Source organism: Euphorbia lathyris, chromosome 6 (assembly GCF_963576675.1).
Source record: "Euphorbia lathyris chromosome 6, ddEupLath1.1, whole genome shotgun sequence".
Classification (NCBI taxonomy): domain Eukaryota; kingdom Viridiplantae; phylum Streptophyta; class Magnoliopsida; order Malpighiales; family Euphorbiaceae; genus Euphorbia; species Euphorbia lathyris.
Window position 1 is genome coordinate 58,251,617 of NC_088915.1, and position 17,516 is coordinate 58,269,132.

Genomic DNA, 17,516 nt, shown 5'->3' on the forward strand with positions numbered 1-17,516 from the left:
TTAGACTCAGCAACCAGGGAGGATTTATGAGGAGTCACAAAAGGTCATTGACTGATTTAGAGAAATAAAGAAAACTATGTAAATTTTCGTGGGTAATTATGGTATATTGAGAATTTATAACTGATTTAGTATTAGTGACAAAATCTGACAGAAATATCAGTTTATTTTTAATCACGAAAATAATACATGAAATTCCTTATTATTTTGTATTATTTGTCAGATTTAGTTTTCAAGATAACTTTTCTCTATTTTACCTTAATGAGTTCAATATTAATACATTTTTTGTCATTTTAAATTTTTAATGTACGAAAATGATTCAATTTAACAAATGATACAAAAAAAAATGAGGATTATTAATAAAATTAGATAAATGGTATTTTAGTGTATTTTTGTAAATTTAATGTAAATCAAATTTTTTCGAATGAATTGAAATGGAGGTAGTATGTAATTTTTAGCACATTGTCATTCTTTGACCAAGCCACTATCAGCAACCAATGATTAAGCATCACATGGAATTTTCTGCTTTGATGAGAACTGCAAATGAGTTGAAATTTCCAGGATGGGAAAATGAAAAGACAAGATTACTTGTAATTTTATTGAAAATGACAAAAAAACAAACTCTAACAATAATCAGTTCTGTAAAATGAGTGCTCTGTGGAAGATTATCACTAAATCTCATCTTCGTATGGTAATAATAAGAACTAACTAATTACTTGTACAACAAAATTTATACAATGCTAATACATTCCTGCCAAAAATATATACAGTTATAGATGGAGTCTCACTATATTAAATTACAAAACCATCAAAACTTCAATATGACAACAGGGATTGAACTGACACCCCCAGGTTCCCTTGGGGTGTTAATCAATGGCTCTTCAAACACTAAATTAGTAACCAGGAATCGCTTGAGGTCCTGATTTTGGATTGATTGCAAAAAATTCATTCTCTGATGTGGAGCAAGAGTCAAATGTTTGCACTGTGGTTGAATTTTGAGTTTGGGTTTCACTTGTACTTTGAGTGTGTTGACGTAGGTCCCTCATGGCCTTAAACCTCATATCTTCCGCATAGCTACTCGGTTCTGGAATCGTGTCAGGTACAGGCGTTCGGCCTTCAAGCATGTTCACAACCTCAGACATGGTTGGCCTAAGACTTGCAGAAGCACTGGTGCATAGCAAAGCTACTTTAACCACTGTTTCTGCTTCTTCTGCATTGAACTTGCACTTCAACGTCTCATCGACAAGCTCAACCAAGTATCCGGTTTGTTGCAAATAGCAGGCCCGTAATATGTATATTTCAGATATTCAGATTAGGAAAAGATCCTGCAATAAGCATTAAAGAATTATGACTTCTGATAATGCATGATACCCAATCTAAAAGACAAACGCAATGGTTGCTTGGCAAAAAGTTATTATTGTTCTTCCCGCTAACAATTTCCAATGCAACAACTCCGAAACTGTAAACGTCTGCTTTATCCGATAGGTGACCCCATAGTGCATATTGTACATCAAGCATAAAATTAACAAAATATACCACAAAACTGGATGATTATTCGGGGTGACTATTAAAAAATACGGTTACTAACACAGTTCCAGCAACCCGGGTGCTAACGTGGCTCTTTTCCTCTTCAGTAAGCCTAGCCAATCCAAAATCAGATATCTTAGGGTTCAGATCCCTATCAAGCAGTATATTAGTAGCCTTAATGTCTCTATGAACAATCTTAAGTCTTGATTCTTCATGGAGAAAAGCAAGGCCCTTGGCAATCCCAGTGCAGATCTTCAGCCTTGCGGACCAATCCAGTTTAAGTTGATTCTGTTTATGATCTAAAAATAATTTAACCAATGATTCATATAAATCAGATAATATGTTAGTGCTTTAATATAGCTAAAACTGTTTTAGAGGGAGTATATAGTTATGACAGACTCACCAAACAAAGCACGGGCGAGACTGTTATTTTCCAGATACTCGTAGATTACTAATAATTGGTCTCCTTCAACACAAAATCCATGTAGTTTGACAAGATTTGGGTGTTGCAAACAAGAAATCATTCCTATCTCGTTCAAAAATTCACGATTTCCTTGCCTCGAGATAGAAGAGAGTTGTTTCACAGCTATCACCGTGCCATCACGCAATAAACCCTGCACTGGAACCTTGCTGAGAATCCCACATAGTTGAAAAAAGAAAGGAATCTAAGAGCTTGATAAAGCATATGGAAATCATTAGCCAAATACCTTGTATACTGGACCAAAACCACCCTCTCCGATCTTGTTAGCAGGATCAAAGTTGTCAGTAGCCGCTCTGATTTGCTTCAAGGAAAAGGTCCCTGTTGGCAAATTTTGATCTGTACAAAGAGTTGCTAAGGAAGTTGAGTGCTAGAAGTGTCACAGTTAGAATTCAGCAAGTGACAATTTAAACGATTTGCCGAGAAATATTCTACAGATAAAGGATTAGTGTAATAACAATCCCCACAGATAAAGCATTCACCTTGTTGTTTAACCCATTTTCTTGGTAAATAGCATTTCCACCAAAACATTCCCATTGCAACTAAAGTAAGGCATGACACTCCAATAACTCCAGCAATAATACCTAAAGTTCCACTGTTTTCACCACTTGAACAATGTTTCAGATCTGCCAATTAAACAATAAATCTTATTAGGCAATAGAGAGAGAAATTAGGCGGATCAGGAAAGGAAATTGAACCCTCAACCACATTTCTGACCAAGATGGAGCTAAACTATTGAGCTAGAAGATCTATAGCCCTGTTCTTCAGTAGGTACATTCTAAAAGGTAATAGCAGACACCCGATCAGACTCCTATGTCATTTTTGCAACTTTGGGGGACGGCACGAGGCAATGAAGAAGGGAAGTATAGTAGTGCGGGTTTACAGTAATGGAACTTGTCAACAATTAAGGAAATACACGTAATTTCCCACATTCAAGAAAGCATGCACTTAAAACAATTATAAGAGAGAAACAATATTATAAAGAAGACTAACCAGATGCAACAGAGATGGCTGATATAAGGGGACTGTAAACCCCTCTATTAGGAATCCTTGTTGTCCCTTTGCCAGCAAAATAAAATCGAATCTCCAAGATATTATTGCTCACATTGACATCAGGTACTGATATTACTAAAGGTTTTCTGACACCACCAGCCACATCTTCAATGTTGAAGTCCTTCTTTTCTAACCTTTCCTGTGACAAGGTAGTCCAATCAATTTGTGTTTAGAACTTCATAGACGGATGATTTCGTAAGTGTGACAGCATACCTGTATATAAATATCAAACATGCGCCTTCCTAGGCTGTTATATGTTTTGTCATCAGTGAATTGTATCTCTGCAAAGTGGAGCCTTACCAAGTACTTGCCATTCTTTAAACAGTAATGGAAATAAGTAAGAGATATTGGCGAGATGCGTGCTGTTGATAACAATGGGGAAATGTTTGAAGATTGTAGAGAAACTGTATAACGAGTATTTTGGTAATCGTTATCATCCATGAAGTCACCAGTGCTACTAAATCCCCAGTAGCTGTGGTCATTTACATAAAGTTTTGCTGTACCACCTTCTTCTGTTACGTCTCCTCGGTATAAAATGGATGTTTTGTTTTCCTTGATTGTTGCATCTTTACCACCACAGTTAACATGAAAACAACTAGAAACTGCCACCAAAGAAATAAATAAATAAACTAGCAAAGAAAAAAGGATAAAGCATTGATAATAAATTGTAAACTTCAGAAGAACATTATCCACTCACTTTGAGGACATTCGTAAGTCTTTGCACATGAATGAAGTTGCCACCTATTATCAAGTATAAATTATAAAAGTTCAGCACATTTACATGGTTCAAAAACTAAAAAGCCCAACTCCTTCCAAATTCTTATCTTAGCTCACATACAAAGAATAGGATATTTAAGAAAATAGCATCTTACGACTTGTTGAATGCTGATGAACTTCGGTATAAATTCAAATTTAGGTTCCTAGTGAAACAAATAGATGACAAATTCTTTAGATCCAAAACCATATGAAGTCAGAAGCATTAAGCACAAATAGAAGAAACTTATGCTCACATATTCTCTTGACAAGCGGGTCGTCCTGGGCCTTGCAATGCAAAGTTGTTGTATGAAAGGTCACTGTATAAAAAAGGGCGGCCCGGTCGCATTACGCGTCCCCGCTGAGCGAGGGTCCGGGGAGGGGTCCCACCACAAGGGTGTATTGGGGGCAAGCCTTCCCTTGCCAATTTAATTGGCAAGAGGCCACTCCTAAGACTCGAACCCGTGACCTCTGGTCACACGGCAACAACGTTTTACCATTGCGCCAAGGCTCGCTGTATACAAACATAAAATAAATATTATGGTTGTTTACTTCCTAAAATAATTTCTAACTGAAGCCATACGTGCAAAGACCTTTACATCTTAAGAAAGTAAAAAAATACTGAGGCGGGCTTCACAATTTAAATATTTGAATTTAATCCATTGGCTTACGTAGCCTACCCTTGGCATTCATAATAATAAAAATAAATGGAAACAAAATATGAACAAATGAGGACATTTAAAAACAGAACAAGATAAAAGAAAAAGGATAGAAAGATACCAGTTAAAAGGTAATTTTTCATTTATAGGACCATATGATACCTATGCTTGTTAAATCTTTGATTCTCTATGCATTGCAGTAAGTTAAATAGGAAGAATGCATAGAAAAAGAAAATGATCGGTGTAGGAAATAATTTCCCAAATAAGATACATACACATTACTTCCTGCCCTCAAGATCGACTCCGGCACATTTCCACTGAGCAAGTTGCCAGTTAAGAAACTAAACCAGCAAACATATCATTAGTGTGCTATATCACAAATAGACCCGATAAGAAAATAATTAGAAAATGTCTCATAAAAGTGTGTGTATATATCTATTTCACTGAATAGCCCAACACCACAAGGAACATAGTGATAGAAAAATCTCTTGAGCACTACAAGCACCTTTTATGCCCCCAAAAAGTCGTATGTTATTTACTGCTATGTATTGAAGCTTTGCAGTTGTCTTATCAAGAAGCAAGTTTAATATGTTTCTTTAGATATTAAGAAATTATTATCTTTTGCCGAAATATCCATATAAGTTTAAGTGAGAACAAACAAACTTTGAGCCACACGCTTACACAAATCGCAGACGTTCTGCAGTTACGGTTTCTGGAAGTTTCCCAACTAACATGTTGAAACTGACATCCCTACAATAAAAAAAAAAATGTCAGTTGAAGTATATTTTTACTTGCTCCTAAAGTTATTAATTAAAACTTGAGATGTGGGAGAAGGAAACCAAAATGATAGGAACTATTGCTTTTACTTTATGTGCTAATTACTAGAGAAATCTATGATGTTTATAACCTGGAAGAAGGCTTGAAAAATGACAAGGGAAAAAAAAGAAACAATGTAAAGCCAAGGTAACATGGAAATTAAACAAACCCTTGATTGGATCTAGGAAGAGTTAAAAAAATCCTTGAATTTTAAGAATTTTGAGATGGAATAGTGAAATATTTGACTGGGAAAAGCAAAAAGTATTCAATAAGTGGACAAGAAAAGTTACTCTTATGCATTTATTGGTATTGAAATGTAAAAAAAATAATAATCCATGGATAGACTCTAGACATCAGATAGATATTAGGCCTGAGCATCTAATTACAAATAGTATCCATTTAATAAAACCCTTTGTCAAGTTCTTTAGCAATTGATCGTACAAGAAAACTTCTGCATATCATTGACATCGATGTTTCAACAGGAAAGCATTTTCAGTCCCTCGCACTACACTATCTATTCCAGGGCAAGAGATGCAGGACTTTATTCACAGAATGCCTCTACAGCTTAACATTTTTTGAACTTAACTGACAACAATTGAACGTTACATGTCTTTCTAGGCCAAAATTACTCCACTTCCTTTTCTTTCTAAGGGTCCAAGGCAGTCCTAGAACATAGCCATAATCATTTCTGCCAACATTCACACAAGGAAGGTAGTGATCTAGATGAAGTGGTCAATGTTGCTCAAAGTTCTTAATATAGGCAGCCTCTTTCCTTCTGTGAAGCAGATTTACAGCATGGCATTTCAAGATACTCAAGAAACTAAAGGGCATGTTCCATCTATCAACAATAAATGATCTTATAGAATAAAATTGCTAACTTGATCAACCAAACTTTAAATGGCTTACTTACAACATTTCGAGATTCTTCATTGCCCAGATATAGGCAGGGAGTTCCCCAGAAATGTTACAGCTCCTCAAAACCCTAGCATAAATAACTAATACAGTTTAGATCACCATATGAATGAAAAGAATAGGCAGTTGATACCTTCAAAAGACCGTCAACCTGACCAAATCAACTTACAATCTTGTTATACCAGTTATGCTGCTTAAATTTGGGAACTTTTGGCTAGGTCCTTTCATGTCACTAAGTCTCCTGCAGAATAGCAGCTCATGATAAGAAGTTATCATTATTATTATTGCAAACCAGACTACAAGGTTGGTTGGTCTTTTGGACTTACAGCTCACTTAAATTATTCAGAAGAGAAATACTTGATGGAATTGGACCCTCCAGTCCACTTGCATGCATTTCTCTTCAATGATTCAATGTTAAAACAGGAACAAATCATAAAATTTATAAGTTTGAAAAGGAACAAGGGGAAGTTTAAAAAAAGGAAAAAAAAAAGAAAAGAAAAGGCATCTTACAATCTGGTAAGTTTTTTCCAATTCCTTATGAAGTTCTGAATGGTTCCGCTAAAATTATTATCATTTATCCTCCTGCAATGTGCAAAAAAAAATTGTTAACTAGAGAAAATTAAGAATTTTTACACCAAATAACAATGTCGTAAAGACCTACAAATCTGTTAGATTAACTAGTCCACCAAAGGACATTGGCAGGTTTCCAGTCAACAGATTGGAAGACAGCATTCTGAAAGAAGAAAATACACCAAGGTATAATTAGGATTCACCATTTCCTTAAACAATGCTTTTATAAATGTAAAGTTTACAAATCAAGAAGAGGAGCTTGAGTCATACAATGTTTGCAAGTTGATCAAATTCCCAAGCTCAGAAGGCACAATCCCAGAAAATTGATTTGTTTCAAGGCCTCTACAGACCAAAAAAAGAGGAATGAGAAGAGTAGAAGTTATTAAAGCTAACGAGTACACAACAGATAACAAGTACAGTACCACATCCAATCAATTTCTTTGGAGCAAAGAGGGAACGTAGGAAGATTTTAAAACCAAAAGAAAATTGTTGTGATGTCATGTTCAGATCCATTTAACTTCCATCACCGTGAAATGAGAAATAATTAAAGACCAAATGAAGTTTGGAACCTACAGATATATGAGAGTTGTAATATCTCCCAACTCCTTCGGAATCTCCCCTGACAAGCGGTTTACGAGAAGAGAGCTGGAAGAAATATACTTGTCAAATAAATGATTGAGGAGTCAATACTGATTTGCATTAGTTGGCAAGTGCTCACATTGAAGTCAATTGCATTGAAGACCATTCACGTGGAATAGAACCGTTGAGGAAGTTAAAAGCAAAATCACTACAAGTGAAAAAGAAAGTTAATTGAAATGCAACCGAAGTTTTGCTATCAAAATTTAGTATACCAAGTTGAACTCGAAATATCAACTAAGATATTATAACATTTCAAGATGCTCTTACATTGCTTGGAGATAAGGAAGCTTAAAAAGTTGAGAAGGAAGAACCCCGGGAAGATTGAATCCCTTGAGAACTCTAAAATACAAAGGAAATTGAATTCACAAAATAATAAAGGCAATAAGCCAAAATCCTACAAAAAAATCACATTATGCAAGATTAATTGACAACAAAACCTTGAATAAAAAAGATGAGGGAATTATACATGCTTACGACATGACAATCAGTATCATTAGCATTGTTGCATTTGCATTCTATGCTGTGCTCTGCGTTCTTCGGTGGAACTGGTGTTACTCCAACCATTTTAACCTCACAAGAATCAGCATCAAACTTCCAGTATGTAGAACCCATTGTCCGTGTGATTTCTTCAAGAGCATCAACTAAGCATCATCCAAAAATATAAAAGATCATCAAACATTAGATTAATGTTGCCATATGATACTCAGGAACTCCACATTTCTATGAACTGAAAATGGGTTGGAATGCAATAAAAGGACCACAAAATAATTTAGGTTGTTTGAAGAGCCAGTTAAATCCACTCCCAGTTAGAGCACGCCATAACAACAATAGAACATGGAACAAATTAAACAACTACAGCAGAAAGTAATAATAGAAGACGAGAAAATGATTCAATTGGAAAGGAAGAAGCTAATCCCATTTCATCACTGAGGAAGAAAAAACATGAAAAGGCAACAGAAAAGATAAAAGATGATTCCAGATCAGGCAACCCTAGTAATGGAGCTGACTGTCAATTTGAAAGGTAACGTTTGTAAACCATCTAATTTGCAACCGGAAGAAAATCAAACATCAAAATCTGTTATTTCCTCCATTTTCCTCACGTTTACTCAACTCTCAAGCAGAAACTCAAATCTAAAATCCCCAAAACCAAAATTCAATTTACTTTTTTTCCCCATTTCTAAATTTTGTCATGACCAAACAAGTGGTTTACTAAACTGAAAAAACCCCAATCAACCCAGTATCCGAAGTTGAAATTTCTTCCCACAACGCCACACTTTCTCTGGTAACAACTAAACTAAAGCAACACAATGTAGTATAGAGAGAAAGAGCAGTAGAATCCAGACTTACCTTCTTGTTGAACCAACTTCCCCCAAGTAAACCTCAGCAACTTAAAGCAACTAAGAGCAATAATCAAGAAAGCAAAGAGCTTCATGATGTTGAAGGAAGTAAATAAACAGAATTTCTTGCCTTGTAGAAGAAAATTGAAAAGAAAGAAAGAATCTTTGACAAAAGAATCAGAAAATCCGAATTGGGAAGTTAATATGAATCACCAAAATCTAATATTTTAAAATAAAGAATGATGTTGATAGTAACGCAAGCATTTCAGAAAAGGAGGAAGTTTGGGATTTCGTCATGTGACAGACAGACAGACAGAAAGCCAATAAAAATATATTAATCCCAATATGGAATGCGTAATCTTATCTAACTAAAACTTAATTAGAAGTAATGAAAGTAGGTAGGTGTGTGGAATTTGACTTATGATAGCTTGTTTTGCTTTATTTGTATTTAAGTCAGTCAGTCAGCCATGAAAATATCTCGGTGCCTGTAAGATGTTGACAAACATTATAATTTGCTTCTGATAGCACAAACACAACTAGCTTCTCACTGTTCCGAAATTATTAAATATATGCTCTCAAATTTTATATTATATAGACTATAATGTAATGCAAAATAGAGGAAGCCTCCGTGTAAGGGTGAACGTTGTTGTCGTGTGATCGAAAGGTCATGGGTTCAAGTTTTAGGAATGGTCTTTTATCATAAAAAAAATGATCAGGGAAGGCTTGTCCTCTGTACATCCGTGTGGTGGGATTCCTCCTCGAACCCTAGTGATGAAACGTCGCTCAGACTATAATGTAAAATAACAAAATAAGAAAGTAAAGATAAATAAAAGAAGAGATAATGTTATAAACACCAACACAAAATCTTATTACATTTATTGACACTCTTCCCCAAGTCGATGTATGTGAAATAAATGGTGGATTGGCCAATATTGTTGGAGACAATAGCAACCGATAGCTTATTATGGCATTGGAGCAGGTTACGGATCGGGAGTTATTGCATATTAATTTTCATTCACAACGGGAATTCCTTATAATTTACTTTTTTTTTTTTAACGCAAGATATTTCATACAAATTTCTATTTATAATGGAGATTGACCATTTCCGCTTAAATGAGAATAAGTTCATTCATGGTCGGATAATGGAAAGTGATGTCTCCCAATCTACAACGCAAGTTTGGAAGACAGTTTCCAATACACATCAGATGAGATTAACAAATTGTTAGAGTTGGACCAAAATATGATGTCCTTTTTTCCGATACTTAAGTTAGTGATGTTATTAAGAGTAAGTGAATGACTAGAAAGCAGAGTGAAATAAAAGTGATTATGTACTTTGTACTCTTTGAGGTGACTATTCATAGAGATAAGTTCCCTTCATAGATGTCGTGTGGTTACATAGATTTGCATTTTTTTACTTTGCCAAATTTGGGTGATGACGACCTCAAAATGAAAATGCTCAAGAGTTAAATGATATTTTAAACAATTTTAATTCTTCAACTTTTTAGGTTTAAGTTCATTTATTTAGGTGGTGTTTTTTTACGAGAGAAAAAGTTAATATTTAGAGAGAGAAAACTCTAAAAATGATGATTTTGAAAAATAAAAAATATGATTTCACAGTAAATATAAGGCTTAATAGGTATCCAGCCCCCTAAACTTGTAACTTTTTTTCACCTGGCCCCCTCAACTTAGGGGACAACCTCTCAACCCCCGTAACTCTCCAAAAACATCACATACAACCTTTTAAACTTGCAACTTTTTTTCACCTGACCCCCTCAACTTAGGGGACAACCTCTCAACCCCTTCAACTCTCTAAAAACATCACATATAGCCCCTTAACGCCTACGTGGCTCTGACATGGAATAAGTTAGGATTGCACTCATTAGAAAGCGCGTGAAGATTGGCTTTAGAAACTGATTCGGGATATCAAGAAGGGCCCAAGAGCCCAAGAGCCTAGAGTGACTAGAAGCCCCAAGGCCCAAACACACTCTATAAATACACAGCTCAGACAAGGAAATAAGGACGGGTAATATACTCTCACTCTCATTCATTTGATTAGCATACACTCTTGAACTACTAATTGTCTTGATCGTCGGAGTGCCCACAGGGACCCTTCCCGGCGCAGAGACGAAAGTCCGGAGCATCAGACCTCTTCGGCAAGGGCTCAGATCACTGCATACGCATTCCCTAATTATTTGGTGTGGTGAGCGTGGAGTACAAGTGACTTCGGAGCTTCAAACAGAATGCAGACCCCTATTGAATCTGCCCCGACTACAGTACCCGAAATGGGAGCGACTAGCTCCATAACGCACGCCGATCGTTCGACCCCGAACATTCCAATTTCCCCCAGAAACCTAGGACCACTGATGGAGGAGGTGAGCCCTGAAGAAGAAGAGACCTACAACACCACTCAACTCCTTAGTGCAATCCAAGGTTTTCAGACAACCCAGGCGATTCATACGGCAGCTCAGATGAAGATCATAGACCAACAAAGGAGTTTGCAGGAGGAGAACGCCAAAATCTGGCAATACCTTAAAGAGGCGGTGGAAATACAAAAAGAAGGAATGTTGCCAGGGGAGGCCGCGGGGCCAGTGGTCATCGCGGGAAGAGGAGCCGGGGCCGTTGCGGCCAGCGAGGGCGGAGCGCGGCGCGAGGAGACTTCAGCCACGAATAGCGAAGACTTGTTGGAACTAAAAATCCAGCGTTTTCTAGATAAAAGGGCCCTCGGGGGCGTGATGGGAGGGAGCATCACCTCCAGCAAAATGCGCGGGACTGGAAAGCTCCCCGACTGTCCCAGTACTCAGGGACCGAGGACCCAAACGACCACGTAGCCTCATTCATGAGCACCATCAACTTATACTCGAAGGACGAGGACATCATGTGCAAGGTCTTTCCGACCACGCTCTCGTCCAGTGCGCAAGAGTGGTATCGAGGACTTGCTCCAGAATCAATTAACTCTTTTGATCTCCTGAAAGATCTTTTCCTCTCCCGGTTTGCCGCGGCGACGAAGGTTAGGAAGATCAGTTCAGACCTCAACGGGCTCAAGCAGCGAGCAACTGAGCCTTTGCGTAATTTCCTCTCAAGGTTTCACCATATGGCCTCGCAAGTTAAGGGCCTCAACCTGGAGGTGGCACACGACGCCCTGGCAAAAGGGACCTCATGCGAGCCTCTAAAGCAGAAATGTTTCCGGAAGATGCCAAGATCTTTCAAAGAACTCATGACTATGGCACAAACTTTCGTCAGGTATGATGACTGCGACCGACCCACCGGGTACGAGGAGTCGGACAGGGACAAGGCCAGGGGAGACACACACAGGCAGGAAAAAGGCAGACTAATGCCGGAGGTACGAGAGGAGGCCCGAACCCACAAGGAGGCCCCAATGCCCTTTCCGGCTCGAACCGAGCGGGCAAACTTGGAGCGTAGGGGAGATCGATCCCATGGCAAGGAGGTGCATTACGCAGCTCAGAGCCAGCCTCGCCGGTTCACACAGCAAATTCCATCCGGCGACAAGAGCAAGACCCGTACGAAAAAAGAGTACTGCAAATATCACAAATCCTTCGGACATTCCACGGAGAACTGCTATCAACTACAAAAGGAGATTGAGCGGATCACGGAGCAGGGCGCGCCATCACTTTCCGCCCCGCCAAAATGCTCCCGTAAAAGGAAGGCAGTCGGACAAACCCTAATGGTACACCCACCGCTCTGGACCAGCCATTCGGAGGCTCTTGTTGTCACCATCAACATCGTCGGCTTTAAAACACACCGAGTGCTAGTAGACACGGGAAGTTCGGTGAACTTGCTCACCTGGACAGCACTCCGTGCGATGAAGAATACTCGCACTGCCCTCCGGGCCGGGACTTTCCCCTTGGTTGGCCTCTCAGAAATTGAAGTGCCAGTGAAGGGGGTTATCGCATTACCGACTGTCTTCACCGAAAGGGTCGAGGAAATCGAGGACACCGTAGAATGGGTGGTGGTCGATATCCCCCTGGCCTACAACGCCATCATCGGCAAGCCTTTGCTAGCCGCCCTGAAAGCCACGATTGATATCTCCGGATTATGCTTGACTTTGCCCCTTCAGCATGGAAGGATCACCATCCAGGGAGATCGCATGTTGGCCAAAAGATTGCAGTGGGAGGCGACTCAGCCTCGAACAATGCTCTACCTGGAGGATGGCCTGATGGACATGAGGGGTTACAATCTCGTACCCATCGAGCCGGTCGATGACTGTGTCTTCGGGGACAACAAGACAGTGAAAATGGGGACCAGGCTCGCGTCCCCTTTGGCCGGTGAAATCAAGGCTGTCCTGACAGAGCATTCGGATGTGTTCGCTTGGTGCACCGAAGACATCACGGGGGTCTCGCCTGAATAAGCAGTACACAAACTGAGCATCAACCCCTCTATCGAACCCTTGAAGCAGAAGATGCGGGTGCAGACGAAGGACAAGCAGGTTGCAGTAAAGGTAGAAATTGACAAACTCCTAGCTGTAAAGTTTATCCGCGAGGTCAACTATCCGGACTGGCTTTCTAATGTTGTACTTGTAAAGAAAGCCAGCGGAAAATACCGCATGTGTGTAGATTTTACAAATGTTAATAAAGCTTGCCCCAAGGATTCTTATCCGCTGCCTAACATAGATCAGCTCCTTGATCAAACTGCTGGTCGCAAGATCTTGTCTCAGTTTGATGCCTTCGCTGGTTTCCAGCAGATCCCGTTGGACCCAGCCGACGCCGAGAAAACCTCCTTCATCACGCATGAAGGCACATATTGTTACAATGTCATGCCTTTCGGGTTAAAGAATGCGGGAGCCACGTACCAGCGCTTAATAAATAAGATGTTCACCCATCTCATTGGCAAGACGGTACAAGTGTATATCGATGACATGGTGGTCCTATGCACCGAAGAGGACGACCATCCGCGAGATTTGGTGGAGGTGTTAAAAAATTTCAGAGCCTACAATCTTAAGCTAAACCCGGAGAAATGTTTCTTTGGAATTCGCAACGGTAAGTTCCTAGGTTGCGTGGTATCGGAGAAGGGCATCGAGCCTAATCCCACAAAGATCGAGGCAATCTTAGCGATGGAGCCACCGCGCGACCTGCAGAGGGTTTAAAGACTCAACGAAAGGATCATCGCTTTGGGATGTTTTATCTCCTGCTTGGCATAGCGGTGTTTGCCCTTTTATAAAGCAATCAAGAAGGAGCATCCCTTTAGGTGGTCTACGGACTGCCAGGCCGCGTTCAACGCCATCAAAATTTTCCTCGCCACACCCCCACTACTGTCAGTGCCAAGACCAGAGCGAGACATTCACTTATACTTCACCATCGTCGATGAAACAGTAGGAGTCGTTTTAGCTCAGGAAGAGGGTACGGAGCTTTACCCGATCTACTTTCTGAGCAAGGTGCTGAAAGGAGCTAAAACCCGATACTCCGAGGTTGAAAAGTCTCTGTTCGCCATAACTCAAGCTTCAGAGCATCTGAGACCATACTTCTAAGCACATACGATTATGGTCAGAACCAATTATCCGCTGAAAAAGGCCGTCCAAAAACCAGAGGTCTCCGGTCGAATCACCAACTGGTTCATTCGACTCTCCCAATTTGACGTACGGTTTGAGCCCCGAACGACGATTAAGGCTCAGGTACTGTCCGATTTCATCGTCGAGTTCACCGGCTCGCAAATCACCGAACCCATGACAACAACAGCTCGCACCAGCGACGTCTGGACTATGAGCATCGATGGGTCCTGCGCTCCAGGACGGGCAGGCGCTGGCATAGCCATTCAAGGACCCGACAATCTCCACATGCGGTACGCCGTCCGACTCGATTTCCCAACAACAAATAATTAGGCAGAGTATGAGGCCTTGATCGCAGCTCTTCGACTGTCGAAAACAATAGTGAACGGACGGCTGACAATATACTCGGACTCAAAGCGGGTCGTCAGCCACGTCAGCGGCACCTACAAGGCGAAGGACCCAACTATGTGCCAGTATTTGGCCCTTGCCACATCCTTGATCGATGACCTAAAGACCAAAGGAGTAACCTTTGACCTCATACTAGTGTCGCGAGAGGAGAATGAAGAGGCGGATGCTATCGCCGCTCTTGCAGCAGGCGAACAGTCCAAGGACCCGCACATCTTCATCGAGATCGCCGGGGCCCGGCTATTCGCATCGAAAGCTCGCTACAGATCGACTCAGCAAACGCGGTTGCTGGGGGATGGAGAAGTCCTATTATCAGATATCTTCAGGATGGAACACTCCCTGCATATAGGATGGAGTCGTCCCTCGTGGTCCGACGTTCTTGGCGTTATGCATTGCATGGTGGCTTATTTTATCGAAAATCCGCCACACATCCCTGGTTGCACTGTATATTCGAGGAGGAGGGGGATCACTGTCTTAAGGAAATTCACCAGGGTGTCTGTAGCTCGCATCAGGGCACCCGAAAAATTACGAAGAAGGCCCGACTCCAGGGGCTCTACTGGCAGACCATGGATTCCGATGCAATGCGTCTAGTTCGCAGTTGTCAGGTATGTCAACTACACGCCAATACTCACCACGCCCCGGCGGCTCCATTCAAAGGCATTATCACACCTTGGCCATTCGTGGTATGGGGCATCAACCTGCTCGGCCCTTTCCCGATGGCTTTAGCACAAAAGCGTTTCGTTGTAGTGGCAGTCGATCACTTTACCAAATGGATCGAAGCTGAAGCAATTGCCAAGATAACCGCCGATAACATGATCGGTTTCCTCAAGCAAACAATCATATACCGATTCGGGGTCCCTCACTCCTTTATCACTGACAATGGGAGGCAGTTCGATTGCAGTCAGTTCCGTGATTTTTGTGCGGAATGGGGCATCAAAGGACGGTACACATCGGTGGCGCACCCTCAAAGCAACGGTCTCACCAAGGTAAGCAACCGGACGCTCCTGCAAGGAATCAAAACGCGCCTATCCGACCAAGGCAGGGCATGGCCCGACCACATTGCGGCAATATTATGGTCTTACCGCACCACCCCTCACTCGGGAATAGGACGCACTCCTTTTTTCCTCGCTTATGGGGCAGAAGCAATGGCACCATCTGAGGTTATCCTTTGCTCCCCCCGACAGACCAGTTTCGAAGAAGTCAACAACAGCGCGGAGCTCGCAGATGCCAGCGACCGACTAGAGGAGGAGCGCCTTAATGCTCTATTGCATATCACGGCCCATAAGCAGAACATAGCGCGTTATCACGATAGGAGAGTCTGCCTCCGCACTTTTCAAGTCGGAGACCTTGTGCTCAGAGACGCCGCAGCAGCACAGTCCCCATCAGCTCAAGGCAAGCTCGGCCAATCATGGGAAGGACCATACAAGATCGACACTGTTCTCCATAATGGAGCTTACAAGATTGCCTCTTTAAACGGTTTGGTCTACGACAATAGCTGGAATATCCAGACATTGAAGAAGTATTATCAATAGCTTGTAAGGAGAATTATGATTAATAAAGATGCTTTCGTTTTTTCGTCTAACAAACCCATATTGTTAATGATTCTCAGCGAGCAGAACTCTATCACGTTCTCCGCCCATATAACATTCAAATGTTATCATAAGGCTCTTCGATCATCTCGAACGCCTCCGATATCGTCTAACAATCCCATATTGTTAACGATTCTCAGCGAGCAAAACTCTATCGCGTTCTCCGCCCATATAACATTCAAATGTTATCATAAGGCTCTTCGAGCATCTCGAACGCCTCCGATATCGTCTAACAATCCCATATTGTTAACGATTCTCAGCGAGCAGAACTCTATCGCGTTCTCCGCCCATATAACATTCAAATGTTATCATAAGGCTCTTCGAGCATCTCGAACGCCTCCGATATCGTCTAACAATCCCATATTGTTAACGATTCTCAGCGAGCAGAACTCTATCGCGTTCTCCCGCCCATATAACATTCAAATGTTATCATAAGGCTCTTCGAGCATCTCGAACGCCTTCGATATCGTCTAACAATCCCATATTGTTAACGATTCACAGCAAGCAGAACGCTAACACGTTCTCCGCTCATATAACATTCAAATGTTATCATAAGGCTCTTCGAGCGTCTCGAACGCCTTCGGTATCATCTAATAAATCCCATATTGTTGATGATTTTCAGCGAGCAGAGCTCTAACACGCTCTTCGCTCTTAGCTCTAACACGCTCTTCGCTCATGTAAAGCTCTAACAGCGAGCAGAGCATCTCGATCGCTTTCAGAGTCATCAAGCACATCCCATATCCATAACGATTATCTATTTGCGCAAAAGTTCTCCGCATCATAATACTATCAAAGATCTCAAGGTAAATTTTCGGAAAAGTCCTATTAAACAAATCAAATAAAACAGACAAACACGCAACTAGGTCAAACATATTAACTTGGGGATCAAACAAGCTCGCTCCTACTACAAACATAGCCATTACAAATACATCTATGACTAAAACAACACATACACAGATCTAGCATTCATTCAGGAAGAACGAGGACGGTTAGGGTTTGGGATAGCTTCCTCATCCATCAAATCTTGATGCATAGCTCTCCAGTCCACATACTCATCCGTATTATGGCCGTTCTGCCTATGATACAAGCATGCTTTTCCCACGTGTGTAACACGGTGGTTAAGGTTAGCAGGGACGGGACCGAGGCTACCTTGCCTAGCAAACTCCAGAAAAACCACACTTCGAGGTTTGACAGGATCAACGAACGTCGGACCATACGGATGCGTCGGCGAAGCATGGCACCCTACTCGCCGGTACTCCGTCTCATGAGGCAAGTTCATCA

General features: G+C 41.1%; 1 protein-coding gene across 5 annotated transcripts; it reads right to left on the minus strand.

Moving 5' to 3' along the window:
* Positions 1-1,155: 1,155 nt before the first annotated feature.
* On the minus strand, positions 1,156-9,149 carry LOC136232380 (probable LRR receptor-like serine/threonine-protein kinase RFK1). 5 transcript variants are annotated; one of them, XM_066021499.1, is made up of 21 exons: positions 8,752-9,148; positions 7,871-8,045; positions 7,672-7,743; positions 7,484-7,552; positions 7,339-7,410; positions 7,036-7,107; positions 6,857-6,928; positions 6,706-6,777; positions 6,522-6,593; positions 6,365-6,436; positions 6,194-6,265; positions 5,149-5,217; positions 4,743-4,808; positions 3,753-3,796; positions 3,269-3,657; positions 2,996-3,194; positions 2,485-2,628; positions 2,232-2,341; positions 1,928-2,138; positions 1,586-1,823; positions 1,160-1,322 (listed from the first exon to the last, which is right to left on the minus strand). In XM_066021499.1, the coding sequence occupies exons 1-21, from the start codon at positions 8,834-8,836 to the stop codon at positions 1,310-1,312; spliced, it is 2,388 nt and encodes a 795-aa protein (XP_065877571.1). In that variant the 5' UTR covers positions 8,837-9,148; the 3' UTR covers positions 1,160-1,309. The 5 variants fall into 5 exon arrangements, with proteins under 5 accessions (XP_065877572.1, XP_065877571.1, XP_065877570.1 ...); XM_066021500.1 differs by lacking the exon at positions 1,586-1,823 and having other exon boundaries at positions 1,156-1,322; positions 8,752-9,147; XM_066021498.1 differs by having other exon boundaries at positions 1,181-1,823.
* Between the last annotated feature and the right edge of the window lie 8,367 nt (positions 9,150-17,516).